This window comes from Sebastes fasciatus, chromosome 19 (assembly GCF_043250625.1).
Source record: "Sebastes fasciatus isolate fSebFas1 chromosome 19, fSebFas1.pri, whole genome shotgun sequence".
Taxonomy (NCBI): Eukaryota; Metazoa; Chordata; class Actinopteri; order Perciformes; family Sebastidae; genus Sebastes; species Sebastes fasciatus.
Window position 1 is genome coordinate 23,761,559 of NC_133813.1, and position 17,046 is coordinate 23,778,604.

General features: G+C 41.5%; 1 protein-coding gene across 10 annotated transcripts in view; it reads left to right on the forward strand.

Moving 5' to 3' along the window:
* The window catches only part of rgs3a (regulator of G protein signaling 3a), a 187,640-nt gene that overhangs the window by 123,269 nt on the left and 47,325 nt on the right, over window positions 1-17,046 (forward strand). Inside the window, exon 1 of one of the 10 annotated variants that reach the window (XM_074617371.1) lies at window positions 1,227-1,546. The exons of 8 other annotated variants lie outside the window; for them this stretch is intronic. In XM_074617371.1, coding sequence (XP_074473472.1) covers window positions 1,532-1,546 — 15 coding nt within the window. In that variant the 5' untranslated portion in view covers window positions 1,227-1,531. Of the gene's footprint in view, window positions 1-1,226; window positions 1,547-5,600; window positions 5,756-17,046 lie in introns of those variants that run through there. One more of the 10 variants, XM_074617372.1, reaches the window with a different exon arrangement.

Here is a 17,046-nt window from a genome sequence, read left to right on the forward strand (position 1 = left end):
GTCTCTGGATAGCGGTAGAGTAAACACAGAGATGACTATCGTCAACTACACACCGACGCCACACGTGAAGATTATAAGATAACGGGGTTATTTTGACCGTCTCTCCGAGTTTCAGCAGTTCATTTAGCATATTCTTGCCCTGCTGTTAGTTAGTATAGTTGGCTTATAACTAATGACTTTAAATTTAGATTGTATGGACCCAGTACCAGAGGTGAAATGCTAGCCCCTATGTCTTTAGAGCAGGTGGCTCAGCATTACACGTTGGACCTTTAAAACGTCCTGCCACCAATTAACAAGAAAACAGGGTAAAGTGCCAGAGGCAGTCAAAAACTGGCAAACATTGAAATCTAGTTTGCCTTAAGTTTTTGGATGTCAATCATTACTTTATGCAACACCTGAAAATACCTTTAGCCAGAGAGACAGCGAGGGAAGACAGCGAGTCTGTGCAGTGTAATGGACAAGGTTTCAAATAGCTATTTGAAATGAGCATTATTTATTAGCACATGATAGGATTGGATAAGGCCTGACGAATAGCTTAAATAGCTTCCCTAAGGTCTGATGCAGACACATGGTCATTGTAACAGACAGGGTTGTGTGTGTGTCTGTGTGTGTGTGTGTGTGTGTGAGAGAGAGAGTGTGTGTGTGTGTGTGTGTGTGTGTGTGTGTGTGTGTGTGTGTGTGTGTGTGTGTGTGTGTGTGTGTGTGTGTGTGTGTGTGTGTGTGTGTGTGTGTGTGTGTGTGTGTGTGTGTGTGTGTGTGTGTGTGTGTGTGTGTGTGTGTGTGTGTGTGTCTTATTAGGTGTGAAAGACATGGCCCTTAACATCCTGCTCTTTGATAGGTTTTGATTCAGTGCTTTGATTTGCAACGGAGCAACTTCTAAAAATAGCTTGTGAGGAAGAGAGAGAGAGAGAGAGAGGAAGAGAGGAAGAAAGAGAGAGAAAGAACGAAGGACATTGACCGCTTTGGTCTCCAGAGAGTTAGTTGCATTTGATCTTCTCATAAACCATCACTCTCTACGTTTTTTAATACATCACATTTTTACAATTCCTCCCTTCACCCTCACACCTCTGTCTCTCCCTGATTCCATCTGTCTTCATTTCCCGTCCTTCACCAAATCCCTCTTTACCCCCCTCTCTCTCTATCTCTCTCTCTCTCTCTCTCTCCCTCTCTCTCTCTCTCCCTCTCCCCCTCCCTCTCTCTCTCTCTTTCGCACAAACGTTGACACGCGCGTTATTACCGAGCTGGGGGAGAAGCTGGGACTGCAGCAACAACACAGACAAGAAACAGAAGCAGAGGAGGAGAAAAGAAGCACTGACACATCTACAAAGAAACGGACAGGAAAAGAAAAAGAAAAAAAAAAAAAAAAGATCTCATATGGTCACATTGGATTAGCAGTCTGTCTCTATTCACGCTGCACACGTGTTCTGTCATCAGTGTGTGTGTATGTGTGGATGAACAATTCTTTGCCATACTCTGGGACCCACATCAATAATAACACACTTAAACACAAGCAAGCACACTCCGCGTCCAGATGCCTGTGTCGAAGGTAATGTATTGTTATCTTTTGTGCCGGAATGAAACTGAGAGCTCTTTCTGTAAAGACTTCTGGTGTCTCTATAGTTGAGATTATTGTGTTTGCATGCTTATTACTGTTATAATATGGTGCACATATAATAGATAAAGTGCATGTGAATTTGACTGTGTTTAGGTTGTGTGTGTGTGTGTGTGTTTGTCGTGATCACAACTGTTCTCGAAATGCTGGTGAAGTCATAACTATTTTACATTAGTCACATTTTTGTAACCAGATATTTCACGCCGCTCAGGAGTTGTTTGTTTTGAGATGTGCTGGAAGTTTCTGTTTTCTCGGTTCTGATGATATTTTCTTGCTCTTTTGAGAATTGAGACAGAAGTTGATGAGAAATCTGGCAAATTTCTCTGGTGTGATTCATTCTTCAGTGAAGTGGGACTCCATAGGCAGGGAATTAAACACTTGACCATCTCTGAGTGCCTTATTTTTTCACTTTACTGTCTATTTATGCATCAAATTATTTGAGAAGCTCTACAACTGTTAATGTTGACTCAGTATCAGTGTTATTGCGGCAAACACTTTTGATTTTTTTTTCCTCCCGGTAATTAATATTGAACTGTACCTACCGTATATACATCTTGTTTTGTGTTGGACATTCACCTTTTGAAGGGTATTGTCAGTGATGGATATTCGTTGACCCGAACAGCCGTGTACAGAGACAGCAGGTGTGTGTGTGTGTGTGTCCTGCCTTTCATTGTCAAATTATCCTTGTCACGCTGAGGAGATAAAAACCTTTCTCCCGAGTAGCATTGAGAGGCTCTTGAGATAACGGAGTGAGAGGAAGGATAGAAAATAGGAGAGCGTGAGAGAGTACCATGTGGTTCAATTAACCACTCAGGTACATCAAGTACATTTGTTTATCTTGCAAGACACACTAGACGGGTTTCCATTTCAATGAAGTGCACATTTTAATTGAATTCCCAGAAAGCCTGCAAATATTACGCTACTCAAACGGTGGGAAACAATGTACAGCATGATGGAAAGATGCCATTTCTGTTTGTTTCATGTGTTAATCTGAGGAATGTTACGGTCTCCTTATCGCTCCACGCAGATCTGATGTTTGTCTGCCTCTATTTTTAGTTTCTTCATTGGAGCCGAACATTTAAGTCAAATGCTTCATGTATGGCATGATTTATTCGCCACGTCTGTTTCCATTGCACTTTGTCGCTTTTTGACTTTATAGATAAACCAACTTTCCCACCGCAGCCAAGCGTAAAATAACTTTTTAGTAATTTCTTTTGCAATTTGCTAGCTTTTTTACAATTTTGGGGGGTTTCTGCTTGGTTTTTTTTTACGCATAAATTGAAAATGTGCATGAAAACACGTTGACCATTCACTTTTGAATATTATAAATAGCCTTTTTATCTAACATTTGTTGTTATATTGTAGAATTATGAGTGCCAACACAGTGTTCAACATTTTTATTGAAATATTGAGGACCGACTTTTGCACCTCTGCTGCATTAACATTGGCACTTTAGGACTGGGTATCTTTAGGAAATAGCACGACCAACATGTGTTTTAAAAACAATCAAATATTCAAAGTTGGCATTGAACTCTTGGTCAGATTCTTAGTCTTGTTTATTTGTTCTTTGATCGGATTTCATTGTCTACATTTTAACTTAATCCTACACTTAGCCAAAGTTATTGTGCAGCTGCTTGTTTAAAGGCAACATTAAACAATGAAGCTTTGAGAGGCTTGGTTGTCTTATTGGTTCTTTTCCTCTTAGTAACTTCTTGAAATGAAGATAAATGCCTTTATGGAGCAACAGTAGAAGCTGCCATTAGTCTGGCTTAAATGAAACTAGGCCCTCTAGCAGGGTTCATGAAGTCCTTTCTTGTCGTTGAGGCATTGTTTGAATACAAATGGTGCATTGATGTCATCCACGTCAAGGATATTGTGGCAGCCAGGCTATGACTCAGTCAATGTCACAGTGCAAACATGTCTATATATAGCCATACAATATATTTATACAGTACAACCTTTTGTAACTGAAGGACCACTTCTGATTTAGTAACAATTTTTCCGAGGACCACCTTCCCAAATAAATGAGAAAAAACATAAAGTAACAAAAAATGAGAAAAAATAAACTGGGCTGTAAATATGTGTTATGCCACTGTCAGCTGACCAAAATAAAGATTCAGCTTACCTTCACACATCACTGCCTGCCATTATGAATCCAAATTTAATGGATTCAGGATCATATTTCCTGAGCACACGTTTTGGAGCTGTTACTGGTGCAGGGTTGTCTCCCTCATCACTTTTTCGTTTAAAAAACTGATCCGTTTTGTGTCACTGCATCTGAGGGAATGTTAGCTATAGCTAACACGTTTGTATGCATGATGATGTGTCATGAGTGGCGTGGTGATATTCAAACATGACATGCATGTCATTGCAAATATGCATTTTAGTTTGAAGTTTTTTATTCATGTGAATTATTGAGCACATTTAGATACAAACATAACTTGTATATTACCAAAAAAATATGTTTTATTTAATCTAACCATTTGGCAGTACCTCCCCAGCCCACTAGATGGCGCTCTGAGCAACAACAATAGGCCACCTAGACAACGGCAATAACAAAAAATAAAGGAACCATCACTGATGATCAATTGCAATTGAACCATACAGAACCAACACATTCTCACTCCCAACTTGTCAAATACCGCTGCTTGGTCGGTGCCCCTCAGCATCGGAGGTGGACGGACCGGGGACGGCGTGTCAATATATTCTTGTTACATGCATAGAGTCCTTTCAAAATAAACTTCCGTTTTCACAGGAAGTTAGGTTTAGGCAACACAACCACTTAGTTTGGGCTAGGAAACAGTCGCGGTTGACGTTCACTTCACTGACTAACGACTCACGCTACTCGCGGGACTGACGATACTAACGCCTCACGTGACAAAGTAAGTCAACGTTACTTTAAGTTTCACACGGGACGCGAACAGTAGTCTCCTGGTTGAAAGTCTTGTGTTTGTTTGACCCATCCACCACCCTTCCCGCCCGCCCTAAGCTGACTTTCACACTATTAATACTACGTCACTTGCTCCAACTGTCAAATAACGCCGCGGGCGGGTTTACATTGGAGTTAGTCGAAAGCCCCATTCGTCACATACTGTCGCTAAAGGGGGCCTCCGTGCGTCGGTTTCCGATGCCGAGGGGCACTGCCCAATCGGGGGTATTTGACGAGTTGGGAGTGAGACCAGGTTGACATAACATACAATGCTTTATAAATGTACACATGAAGTGCCAGATTTAGAAATATCAGAAATTAGGAATTTTAAAAAATAACTGAATTTAAAATTGTGGCTTCAAAAAACCAGGAAGTATAGTGATGTTCTCCACATTGGCAGTTGGTAACAAACACTATAGAGCATAAACCTTTGACCCGCAGATGACCTCTCAGTGTTACGGTGGATAATTAACAGTCATTATAGTGAGATAATGTTTAAAAGTGTTTCCTTTCAAGATAGGAGGTTCTTACAATATGGTTCCTGCTTCATATCCTATGACTTTATAGCTGCATTGTGTGCCAGAAACATGCATGTGAGTTTAAACTTGAACTACACGTCTTTGTGCGTGTGTGTGTGTGTGTGTTTACAGTGCTTATGTGTCCATTGTGTGCTTTGTGCATCCTGTGGGACCTGGCTGTATAGTGCCTTAATGTCTTCACAAAGAAATGGAGGGCGGGTGGGGTGGGAGGATGTGCAGGCACAAATGGACACAGATGTCAGACAATATTTACAGACGCACACACATACATCTGCAATCATGGAGACCGTTTAGTATGTTCGGTGGACATATGCACCACGCACATGCATGCATATGTTTCTCCATGACGCTCATTTGTCGCTTCTCATTATCGCTATCTCCTCCCTCTCGCTCCTTCCCTCTTTCCTTCTCACTTGTTTGTGCAGCTTGGGAGTCTACCTTCTTAGCCTCTTGGGCATTTCTCTCTCTCTCTCTCTCGCTCTCTCTCTCTCTCTGTATGCACAGTTCAGTTGGCCTAGCCCACACTGACAGAATCACACACACCAGCCCAGCTATCCAGCCACAAACACTCACACAACAGTTTGACAGAGGAAGTAGGCCACTTTAATGGGGATGTGTGGAGTGCCTGTATCTGCCTTTAGTGGATTGTAACCTGGAATTGCTTCCTCTTGCCAGGTAAGGTTTCCATATACTATCCCTTTATTTCCCCATCTATTAGAGTTCATCTTATCTTGTGGAGAGGTCTCATGCAAATTGATTTTATGCTGCTTTTCTTAGGCTTTGGGGGGAAAAGCTATTTTTCTGGCGAGTATTCATGTGGTGAGTTTGAGATGCTGATATTGTTGTGCTGCTGGGGGGCAGGGAGTGGTACACTCATACGGAGATAGAAACAAGACGGAGAGATGGGAGGAAAGATAAGGGGAAAGCAATAAAAGCTTATTTATCACTTGGCATCTTTATGACACGCTTATATGAGGAGTTGGGTTTCAGTGTTGTGCACTATTGCGTTCCACTTTTCATTTGCTTTCCATTTTCTTACTTTGTTTTATTCTGTCTCTATCACTCCATCCACTTATCCATCCTCCCTCTCATAGCTTTAATAGCTCTCTTTAATATATAATTGCCTCTGCAATATCACCTCTCCTCTTAGTAAACAAGAGTTGTGGACAGTTTTTTTTTTTTTTCTGAACACAAGATTGTTTACATGCCTTGTTTGGTGCTTTTATTTCAGTCTTCTCTGGCTGTGCGCCAGTGACATCGTTTAGCCACATGGCTGGGGAGTCGTAGGGCATAAAACGGCGGAGACTGAGAGAGAGGAGCGGTAAGGAGATTGCCATTAAAAAGAGAGAGCCAAGTTGAACGTGATAGAGGGAAGTGAACAGAGGGGCCAGAGGAGAAAACAACAACAGGAAGCACAAGGGGAAAATTGCTTTTTTCTCTTTTCCTTATTAGAGGAATTGTGCGGTTTACCTCTTCTTAGAAGGAGTGAGAGAGAGAGAGAAGTAGATGCAGGGGTGTTTAGTTTGTGTCGGTGCTCATCGATATACAAATCGATAATACAGTGTTAGAGCAAATGGTAGCTTGTGTTTGAATGAACGTTGTGCAAATATATATGGAGTTTTAGAAGTTTGAGACGAATCATTCTCCTCTCCTTTCCTACTCTCCTCTCCTCCTCTCCTCTGTCCTCCCCTCAATCTTTCCCTTGTCCTTGATCAATAGTAGACAGTGTCAATGACCCCCACACACACATACACAAGACTGAATGCGATTTATCAGCTGGTGTCAGACAGCTGGTCCCAGCTTGAACAAATGACATGTTTGTTATTTGTTATAACCTGGGAAAAACAATGTCACGCACATCACACCCCCGCCATGTTTGTCACGCACACAAAATGTAAGACACAAAGGAAACAAAAGATAGCTGCATCTTCTCTCACTATCCTCACACACACACACACACACACACACACACACACACACACACACACACACACACACACACACACTCACACACACTCACACACACACACGCGTCTCTCTTCGCTCTTTCTATAAAGGCCTTTTCCAGTCTTTTTCAGTGGTCACATTGTCTTCAGCTGCCTGGCGTCACGGGGCAAGTTACGTCAGTGACATTTTCTCTCTGAACCCTCAGCTTCTCTCAATAATGCCTTTGCATCTTTGGATGTGACACTCTCACACATCCTCCCCAAAAAAAGAAAAAACCCAACCCCATCCCATTTCTCTCCCCTCTCTCTCCCGCTGTGATGGTCTGTGCCTGGTTTCTGTGAGAGAATGCTTCTTCCAAAAGGTTTTTGTGGCAGTGCACCATGTTTATTCTTTAAAGGAGTTTGCAACGTAATGACTAAAACTTAAACACACATATGGACGCATAGGGGAAGATTACGTCATCAGTATAAATATTAATGAGAATAGGCTTCATGCTAATAAATTGCAGTTGGTTGAGGTTTAATTCACTGCCGAGTAGAAGCTGTTCTGCTTCAATTAGTGTTGCTGACATGCAGAATATCCCTGCTACCCCTGCAGCAACGGTAGCAGTATCATTATACACATATGAGTGGATGAACTTTAATTATATGATGATGATGATGTTACTTTGCATTGTGGCCAAGAGCATTTTTATTACTCTCTTCAGCCCGTAGTCTTTTGCTGCTATATATTTTTCATGATTCAGTTAAATAGATGTATTTTTATGTTCCCAGTGTTCACCTGACATCTCGTCCTCCCGCTTTTCTTTTAATCTACAGACCCTTTTTTCCCCCCCGCCTCTCTCCCTTTTTCCATTCTCTGTTTTCTCCCTCCCTCTCGGCCCGATCACAATGGAGGGGTCTGACAGATAAATGACTGTTAGCGCCTCATCGCTCGCCTCTTAGTGAAAACGAGGGCAAAAGCGGCCGGTGCATTGCGGTGCATGTAATGAGGTCATTCAGAGATTGATCATCTATATGGTCTGGTCCCTTAACGAGTTATTGGTATTACACAAAGCAATAATGCCTCTTAAATCTTCAGACCGCAGATTGATCTGGAAAGCACACGTCAAAACATGGATAATATATATTTAGTTGGCGTGGACACGCATGCATAGATACACACACACAAACCTACAGGCCGCTTTCCCCTCAGTCGTACACACTCTTTTTTTTACAGGAGCAACAAACATCAGGGTGATTAACATACCAAATATTCCATGACCAGCAACATATACTTCCAAATTAGACAGGACATGTGAGCCTTTTGTAATATATCACCTGTGATTGCAGCAACGTAGAACATGAACCATGTGTGTGTGAGTTTAGAACCTGTGATGTGAAGGATTTCACTTAAGGCAAATAAACAACATAGGCTATGTGCGTATTAAAAGTGGAAAGTAGTGTAGAAAATCAGTTTGCTATCGCTGTTGAGGGAGATAAACAAGCAGCATCACACCCCCCAAGGAGGCTTATTGTCTCAGAAACACAGAAACAGACTTCCAGGAAACACTCACTGATGGTTTTTCTTTGAATGTTTTCTCTCGTGCCCCGGGCTGGTAGGACCCGGGAAGAGACTAAGATCTTTGTATTTATTGTATTCATTTCACTTTCGTTATCCTTCATCTCTTTCCTCTCATTCCCTTTTTGTAATATTTTGAGCTCATCTTGTAATGATATTGGTTTATCCACCTGAGGCGTAAATAATGCAACTTTCACCTTCTGAGATATTAATTTGAGTGATATAAATGCCAGTGTTGCAAATTTAGTAAGTAAGTATTTGGCTTTCTGCTACTTTATACTTCTGCTCGAACCTTTCAGAGACAAACATTGGACTTTTTACTCCACTACATTTATCTGACAGCTATAGGTACTAGTTTCTTGTCAGAATAACATTGTATTGTACTAGGGCTGTGTATCCGAATCAGAATGTTTTGATTAGACTCAGATTTGGCTGTTCAATACAAAGATTCGACCAATCATTGTTTTTTTCTGGCAATCGGAAAATCCATTGGCCCGAGTTTCAGTGATGATTTATCTCCCTGCGGGGAGGGATGAGGCTCCCGGCCCGACTGTAAATCGGGGCAGACTGTCCTGAGTGCTAGGTGTCTGCGGCGATGTCGGCAAACCACCCGTCCCGTGTTGAAACACAGATCCTGTCTCGTTTACCATGCTTGGGTGTGACTTTTTTTTGCTGTGTCATCACCATTCATATCCATACAACCAATGTCTTTATGATCAAATTGTTTACTAGAGCACAAAAGCGTTCACAAGAGCACAACGTTCTTCATAGATCCAGCCTCTTAAAAAACGACAGTTTGACTTCAAGAATTTCAATTGACTGTGAGGAGTCACTGACGATGATCCGACTCATCGACTTTCAGGTAGCAGCCCTATATTGTACATATTAAATTGCTACTCGCTTGTCATATGCATCAACAATAATGATCCAATAATGTAATATATAATCATATAAATCTAGAATGACTACTTTCATTTTTGATACTCTAAGTACATTTTGCTGATAATATTTCTCTACTTAAATTACATTTTTAATTCAGATTTTTTTTTTTCTAAAATGTACCATTAATTTCACCACATAATTAAAAGTTATGAAGGCAGGAAAATGCATAAAAAAATCTAAACCAGAGGGGCCTGGCACACATCAAACACACTTTGCAGGGTTTTGGGTGGGAAGCTGTTGAGGGATCATATCCTTGTTGCTAAGATCTTGGGAGGAACTCCATGCGAGGCAAATTAGCCATTACAAATTGGGTGAAAAAGGAAAACATGCAGACAAAAAATACAACCCTTTTCTTTGGAAAATGGTTGTCAGTATATTAAGTATGTCCCAGTTCTAGGGGATACGGAGCCCGGGAGGAGTCATAGAGAAAAAAATATATTTAAGTTGAGGCCACAATTTACTAATTTGTTTGCACAAGTTATAATTTGTTCCCTTAATTTGATTAAATCGTTCCCACTTTTGATTAATTTGTGCACACAAGATAGTAATTTGTGGACTCAAATTAATTAAATCCTTCCCACGTTTTAGTTAATCCGTGTGCATGAGATAAGTGTATATACAGAAAGCCCGCACAACGCACTCCGCTGCAGTCTCTCACTGGAGGGATGTTGCGCGCCATGAAGCCACAGTTACGCACGGCAGATCTGCTAGTTACATTTTGTGCAGCCGGCATCAGACTTTTGTAAAATAACCACAGAACTCCTCGTGCTATTGTTCAAATTAAACGTTTAATTTTTATTAATTACTCTGCACATCAACAGGCGTGTTGGAGACTGACACATTGCAGATCCAACCAGCAGATCTACTGTGCGTAATTGTGTGCTGTAACGGCTCTCCTTATATACGCTTATCTTGTGCGTTCAAATGAATCAAAACGTGGGAACGATTTCATTAAACTGAGGGAACGAATTATATCTCGTGTGCACAAATTAATAAATTGTAGCCTCAATATATATATTTTGTTCCTCTCTATGGCAACTCCCGGGCTCCGTAGGGTCAAAACAAGTGGGCTAAAACTCTTACAATGGTACTTTAATGTGTAACCAAGGAGAAGCGAATACTTCTCTCATCTGTCAGAGTCAGTAAAAAAGTGTAGGTAAAAGAAGAACAGTGCCAAGTTTGATTAACTTTGTTCCTATTTCTTGTTCTCACCATTTCTGTTTCATGTTTTCCCTCTGGGCTACGTAAGCAGGATGTCTTCTTTAGACTTCACTGACCTTACATGTTCTTTGAAGAAATCAATGAGATAAGTCGGTGAGTAAAGAAAACAAAGGAACGGGGTAAACAAGAGTAACGCAGACTGATTGTGTGCAGTTAAATCACTTAGACATCCTGCCAGCTAACTTGCTGTCGTGCAGATCCACTACTGAAGAGAGTAGAGACAGAGGGAGTGGCAAAGAGGAGGAAGAAGAAGATGTTCTTGTGTTTTGTTTTAACAGCATTGCTAATTGAGTTGAGCTGGATTTATTGAGTTTGGAGGTGGATTTGGCAAGTGTAATAGTGGAAGCATTAAACCATTAATATTAGACTAGAAGTAGAGTGAAGCAGGAGGAAGGCTTTAATTAATCAATCAATAATCAGTCTTTAATGTAATGTCTTACTTAAAAACATCCAGGGCACAGGAAATTAAACGGAGAAAGGAGGAAAGGGAAGGAAGGAGATAAAGATGAAAGATGGCACCTCGAAATTGAGAAGCGGGAGGGGTTGGGGAGAAGCTACGATGACAGAGTTCATAGGTGCATCTCTAGCTTCTGGAGAACGCCACAGCACAGCTGCTCCCCCTGGGATGGGTCTCTCATTGCCATGGTAACGGCGGGACAGAGTTCACAGAATTGTCCCTGGGTGACTGTCCACCAGTGTGTGTGTGTGTGTGTGTGTGTTCCTGTTGCTCTGTCTTTAAGAGAAGATTTTGACCTTCAGAGATCTAGACTTTCAGAATAAGAATTTGTTTTTGGCAAATGAAGGTCATTTTTGTCAGTCTTCATTTCTTCAGGCAGATTTTTTCGGAAATAGGACTTCAGGGTTTCCACTGCTCTCAGCTGGTTTCTTGTGTGTTTCTTTCTCACCCAGTCGACCAAATATGAGTCATGAATGAATCATTTGGTAGGTGTCACTGGAACGTGTTACTTTGATTCTTAATATGAACTCTGTTTCTGTAGTTGTGCACATTAATAAGTCACAGAATACAGGAAATAAGGTCAAGGGTAGCTTCCCTCTAGCTCCATTTTCACTTTAAAAATCTTCATATTTTGAGAGTCCCAAGGTAGAAAAAGCAAAGTATTTGGCATCCGTGCCTTATTTGTTGCATATGATTTGTCTGTGTTCAAACAGTCAGTCTGCATGTATGCAGTGTTATTCTATAGTTTTTTGTTTGTGTGTTTGTTTTAATTAAAGGGAAACTTTGAGATTTTCAGCCGGCTTTGTATCGTTGCAATGTGGGTGGTATTTGCAAATGAACAATGTTTCGGCTTCCCTCCGTGTTACCGGCAACCAGAACTCCCCGCTACACCGGCGAGCTTCAGAAACCATTAGTATGACGGCAAATCAATGCCCGCAGGTGCAAATGAGATCCATGTGCATGGACGTAGAGTGCGTGCAACTCAAACAGCCGTGCATGCAAGTTTTTCTAAAGTACGGTTTTCTCCTCACAGGCTGCAATATTGCTCGCACAAGCAGAGATATTCTGCTGCTGTGAAAGCGCTGGCAAAAATAATAATACGCGTGCCGGCTGTTTGAGTTGCACGTGGATCTCATTTATCGCTCGTGGATTTTGGCATTGATTTGCCATCATACATTAGGCCTTTCCCCCCGACAAGTGATTTTTTTCCCACTCTGAACCACAATTGTTAACCTGCTGGTGGCGCTAGTGTAAAAATCAGGGAATCACCAAAATCAGTAGGATTCATCCTCTGGAGATCATGAATGTCTGTATAAAATTTGGGCATTTTTGCCTTTGTTTGACAGAGACAGTAGAGATCTGAAAGGAAAAGAGGAGAGGAAAATGGCATATGGCATACAACATAGGTCCCCTGTGTTCACAAAGCACATAAAGAATTGTATAAAATGACCGAAAGTGAAATTGCCTTCTGGCTTTGAACACAATAACTGGCACAATCTCCAACATGATGAAGCTCAACAAGGCATTAAATCATCTTCTCAGTGAGCTGAATTCAATATTTTGCTCTTTGACTCTTTGACCACTAAGATGAACAAAACACTTCCAAGATTATATTTGGAAACTCATGTTCGCAATATTTGTTTATTATTCTCGGGAATAATATGTTGTTGTGTCTGTTTGAAATGTTGCCTGACAGGGTTAGTGTTCGGTGGTCATTCCCTAGTTAGGTCATTGTGAGAGCAGTAATGCTGTTCATGGTTCATTGACATAAAAAACCCCCAAGATGGACATTTTCCAAGTTGCGCTGTTCTGTTTTATATCGTTCTCTCTCTGCCCTCTTCCACTTACTCATCTCATTTCTGTGTCGTTGCCATTCACTGACTCCCATCCTCCCTTCTGCTCGTCTTATCCCCTTTGTCTCCTCCATCTATTCACTCTCTTACCCTGCATGCATCCCACTCCCCCTGCCTCTTAGCGCTGGTTTTGTTTCCTTGCTTAATTGAGGCAATGCAAGAGATTGTACTGTGTTGAATCATTGATGAGCCATATTCGAGTACACGTGTGTGTTGTAAACATGCACTAAAAACCCAAAGCACATCACCCATTAGCGTGTGTGTATTCGTGTAGCTTTTGAAGCAGTGTACACAATGGGGTAAATGTCATCATAGGAAAATGTCTTGAAGATGAACACGATTGTTAAAATGTCTGTTCTTTTCATATCTTCAGATAAAACATGAGGACAGGCTTGAAAGACAGGGGTTCATTTGAAGCAGCTTGATTTTGTTTGTGTTTCCGTGTGTGTGTGTGTGTGTCGGCTGTGGAGAGTGTGAGAAGGAATAAGTGTATCTGACAGGACAGGTGGCTCCATTGTGTCTCAAGCCATATCTTCAACAGTCAGGTTTTTATGTGTCTAAGACAGGAAAGAGAAATGGGGGTCAGCGAAGATGGAGAGAAAAGGCAAGAGAAAAGCTGTCTGTGTAAACCTCACATTTATGTATGATGGATAGACAGAAGAATGAATGTTTGCCCCCATGATTTTTCAATATGTTCATACTGTGACAAGCCTCAAAAAATAATGTTTTTTCTGACCATGAGGAAGAACAGGAAAAGGGTAAGAAGGACAGATGGGGATAAAGATAAAGGCTTTACTTCCACTTTCCTCCATGGGTGCTTTTATGAAAGTGCATTTCATTCTAAAAAATACCCCCTCACACGCCCACTGCATCACTACGAATCCCTGATGTCTTGGTTGTTACACCACTGTGAACCATTTAGATAGGATCACAGGGAGGTTAAGAGGGAGTTAGGAGAGAAAATGAGAGGTCTGGATCACCTTGGGGCAAGTTGTATATATCCATGGACATCAAGACAAGTCAAGTTTATATTTATAACGCTGAGTCACCGCTCTAGTCACAGTGGCCACGTTGGGAAAGTGGCAAATGAAACCGACGCCACCCAAACAAACACGCGAGCAACAGGTCTGATTAACCTTGGTTTGGGCTTCTCAGAGAAATATCAATTTTTAGAATGATAAGGCATCCTGAAAAATACAATAGAACAGGAGTTGCGACCATGGACCAGATAAGAACAGTCTTGTTCCAGCTGCAATTGTTCACTTAAATAAGTCCTAGCAGCTTTTGCACATATTTATGGAAAGTTTATCCCTTTTCTCATTTATTGTGTCTTTTTTGTCCTGATATTTCAGTGTGTTTTTTTTTTTTTTTTTTCTTTATATTGTTCTTGTGGCCTTCTTCTTTTTGCTGGGTCCTGATCCCAGTAAGCCTTTGAGTACTCTTTGTCATGTTTTTGGTACGTCTGTCTCTTGTCTGTGCTCTACCTTATTGTCAATACGGATGTCATCCTCTATTTTTGCTGCAAAACAAATCTACCTGCGGGTACAAATAAAGTCACCTGAACCTGAACCTGAACCTGATAGACCAGTTTTTCAGTACTGCTCTTTGGCGGCTTGAAGTACATAATTGCATAGAGTTTCGCATGGCACATATGTAGCAAGGCACAATATTGGTTTCCTTCCTTTGAATTTAATTTGGCTTGGTATATTTTATTGGTTTATATATAGTAGATATCTGAAACATGCCTACAACTTTTGCGACAAACATCTGAGTCTGGTGCAACACATCTGAGGTAAAGGCTTGAAAGAGAGTCTTTGGTTTGATGGGTCTATATAGTGGTAGGTTTTTTGCAGATGGTTTCAGTGAGTGATAGCATGTGTACACACACTAGCGCACAACAGCCTTGAGGTTCCCCACAGCCCAGATTACAAAAAATATGAGGTCATAGTGTTGCAAGAGACACAGCGGCCTTAATTTCAGACCTCAGTGTCCTCTATCCAGACATACTGTATTCAGATTGTGCCTTATATACTTACAGATAATACAGTAGTTCGCAATATTCAATATACAAATAGACAGTATGGTTGACAGCTCCTCTGCTTGGCTTTGCATGCTTTGCTTTCTGTCTCCAGGGCTGCAGACCTGTTTGTAGGTTAATCAGCAGCATACACCTGGGCCCGGTATGCCCCATGCATATATAAGCCAGAGTAGAAGCCAGTCCTTTGTGGGCAGATTCTCTCACCACACATCTCTGTGTTGTGGCTTTTGCTTCCTTTCTCTTGATTTTACAGCACAACACCCGTGCAGCACATTTTCACTCATCCACTCCCTACACTACTGACTTTAAAGATTCCTCCACATCTATTTGTTTGACTTATTTTGTGGCAAATAAGTTACTTTATTAGTTAATTATAGCTGTGTGTCTCCCATCTTTGTCCCAGTCTAAGCATGTTGGAATAACATCAGTAGGATTGTTGTGTTTTATCCTGACTTAAAGTCCTGAAAGCTATTTGCAGAGTTCATGAATACGGGTCGAAAGTTTAGAGACGAGTACAACCAGGGCAACAGTATCTGGGGGGACTAATTTGAGCTGCAAAAAGCACACAAACAGCTTGTGAAATATCATGAGAGCTGTCTGAGAGAGGAGGCAGCATTATCTCCAATTAGAGCAGAGCGTCTTGTGACTGCAGCTTGTCATCATGGGTTAACTTGACCAGAACAATGAGGCCCTTCACAAGACTCGCTAAAGGCTTAAAGAAGGTAGAAGTGATTTTGTAGACTGAGTGGAGGACTTGTGATTCCACAAGTCCACTCATGAATACATTGAATAGTCATTTCCATGTTCATATCCACTCTATAAATCTACTCCACAAATAGAAATAACACATTACCCCTAATTGAATATCACTCGTACTGTTTGCTTCTCATCTCCTTAATGCTGCGCACTGAGGGAGAATTTGTGAACTGAAGGCAACAGAAGGAAAGCTGTTTTTTTTTTACCCTTTTCTTTACAGTTGAGAGAATAAAGCTGCCATTGCTGCTTTCTTCTCTCTCCCCCTTTTGCTTCACTAAAATAAGATCAGTCCAACTTGATTTCATCTTTGATCTTTTCTTTATCTTCCCTGCACCATTGTTACCAGCTGCAACAGTGTGTGGCTGGTATTGTTTTCACCTTGTGAGTCTGTGTGTGTGTTTGTGTGGCATCATGGCGAAATGTGGTCCCGGAGACGCCTACTGTAGCGAGAACTACCACAGAAGCGGGTTTGAGTACTTCGCCAGGTATGTCTGCGGACATTTTGTCAACGCGGTGGCATCACGACTGTGCAAGATGCAGTCAAGAAACTTTACAGGAGTGTAGTTGAGATCAAAATGAAGACAGAGTTCGAAGATGGGTGGGGTCCGAGCAAGGGCGCCTGGAGTAGGGTGATAGGAAGTAGGAAAGGGGCCATTGGCACCCCCACTTTACACCCCTGATCCAATTTGGCGTCACGGCTGTTGTTAATTTTTATTAGGCGGCTGTATCTCAGGAGGTGGAGTTTGATTCCCAGTTCCTCTAGTCCGCATGTTGAAGTGTCCTTGGGCAAGATACTGAACCCCGGATTGCTCCCGAAGGCTGTGCCATCGGTGTGTGAGTGTGTGAGAATGATTAGATCAGAACCTGATGAGCAGGTTGGCATCTTGTATGGCAGCCTCTGCCATCAGGGTATGAATGTGTGTGTGAATGGATAAATGTTGGCATGTAGTGGAAAGACCTGAGTGGTCAGAAGACTAGAAAGCTGCTATATAAATGCACTCCATTTACCGTTTACCATTGTTTTGTCTGTGCCTGTAGTCATCTTTACAGTAAGATGTGTTGGATTCTACACAGGCTTGACTGATTGAACCTACCTGAGATAGCAGAGGTACCATCTAAACACTGTCTTTCGCTATCACAGCCACTTCTTATTCTATTCTTCTTTGGTGAAACTGACTTCCAAATAATTGTT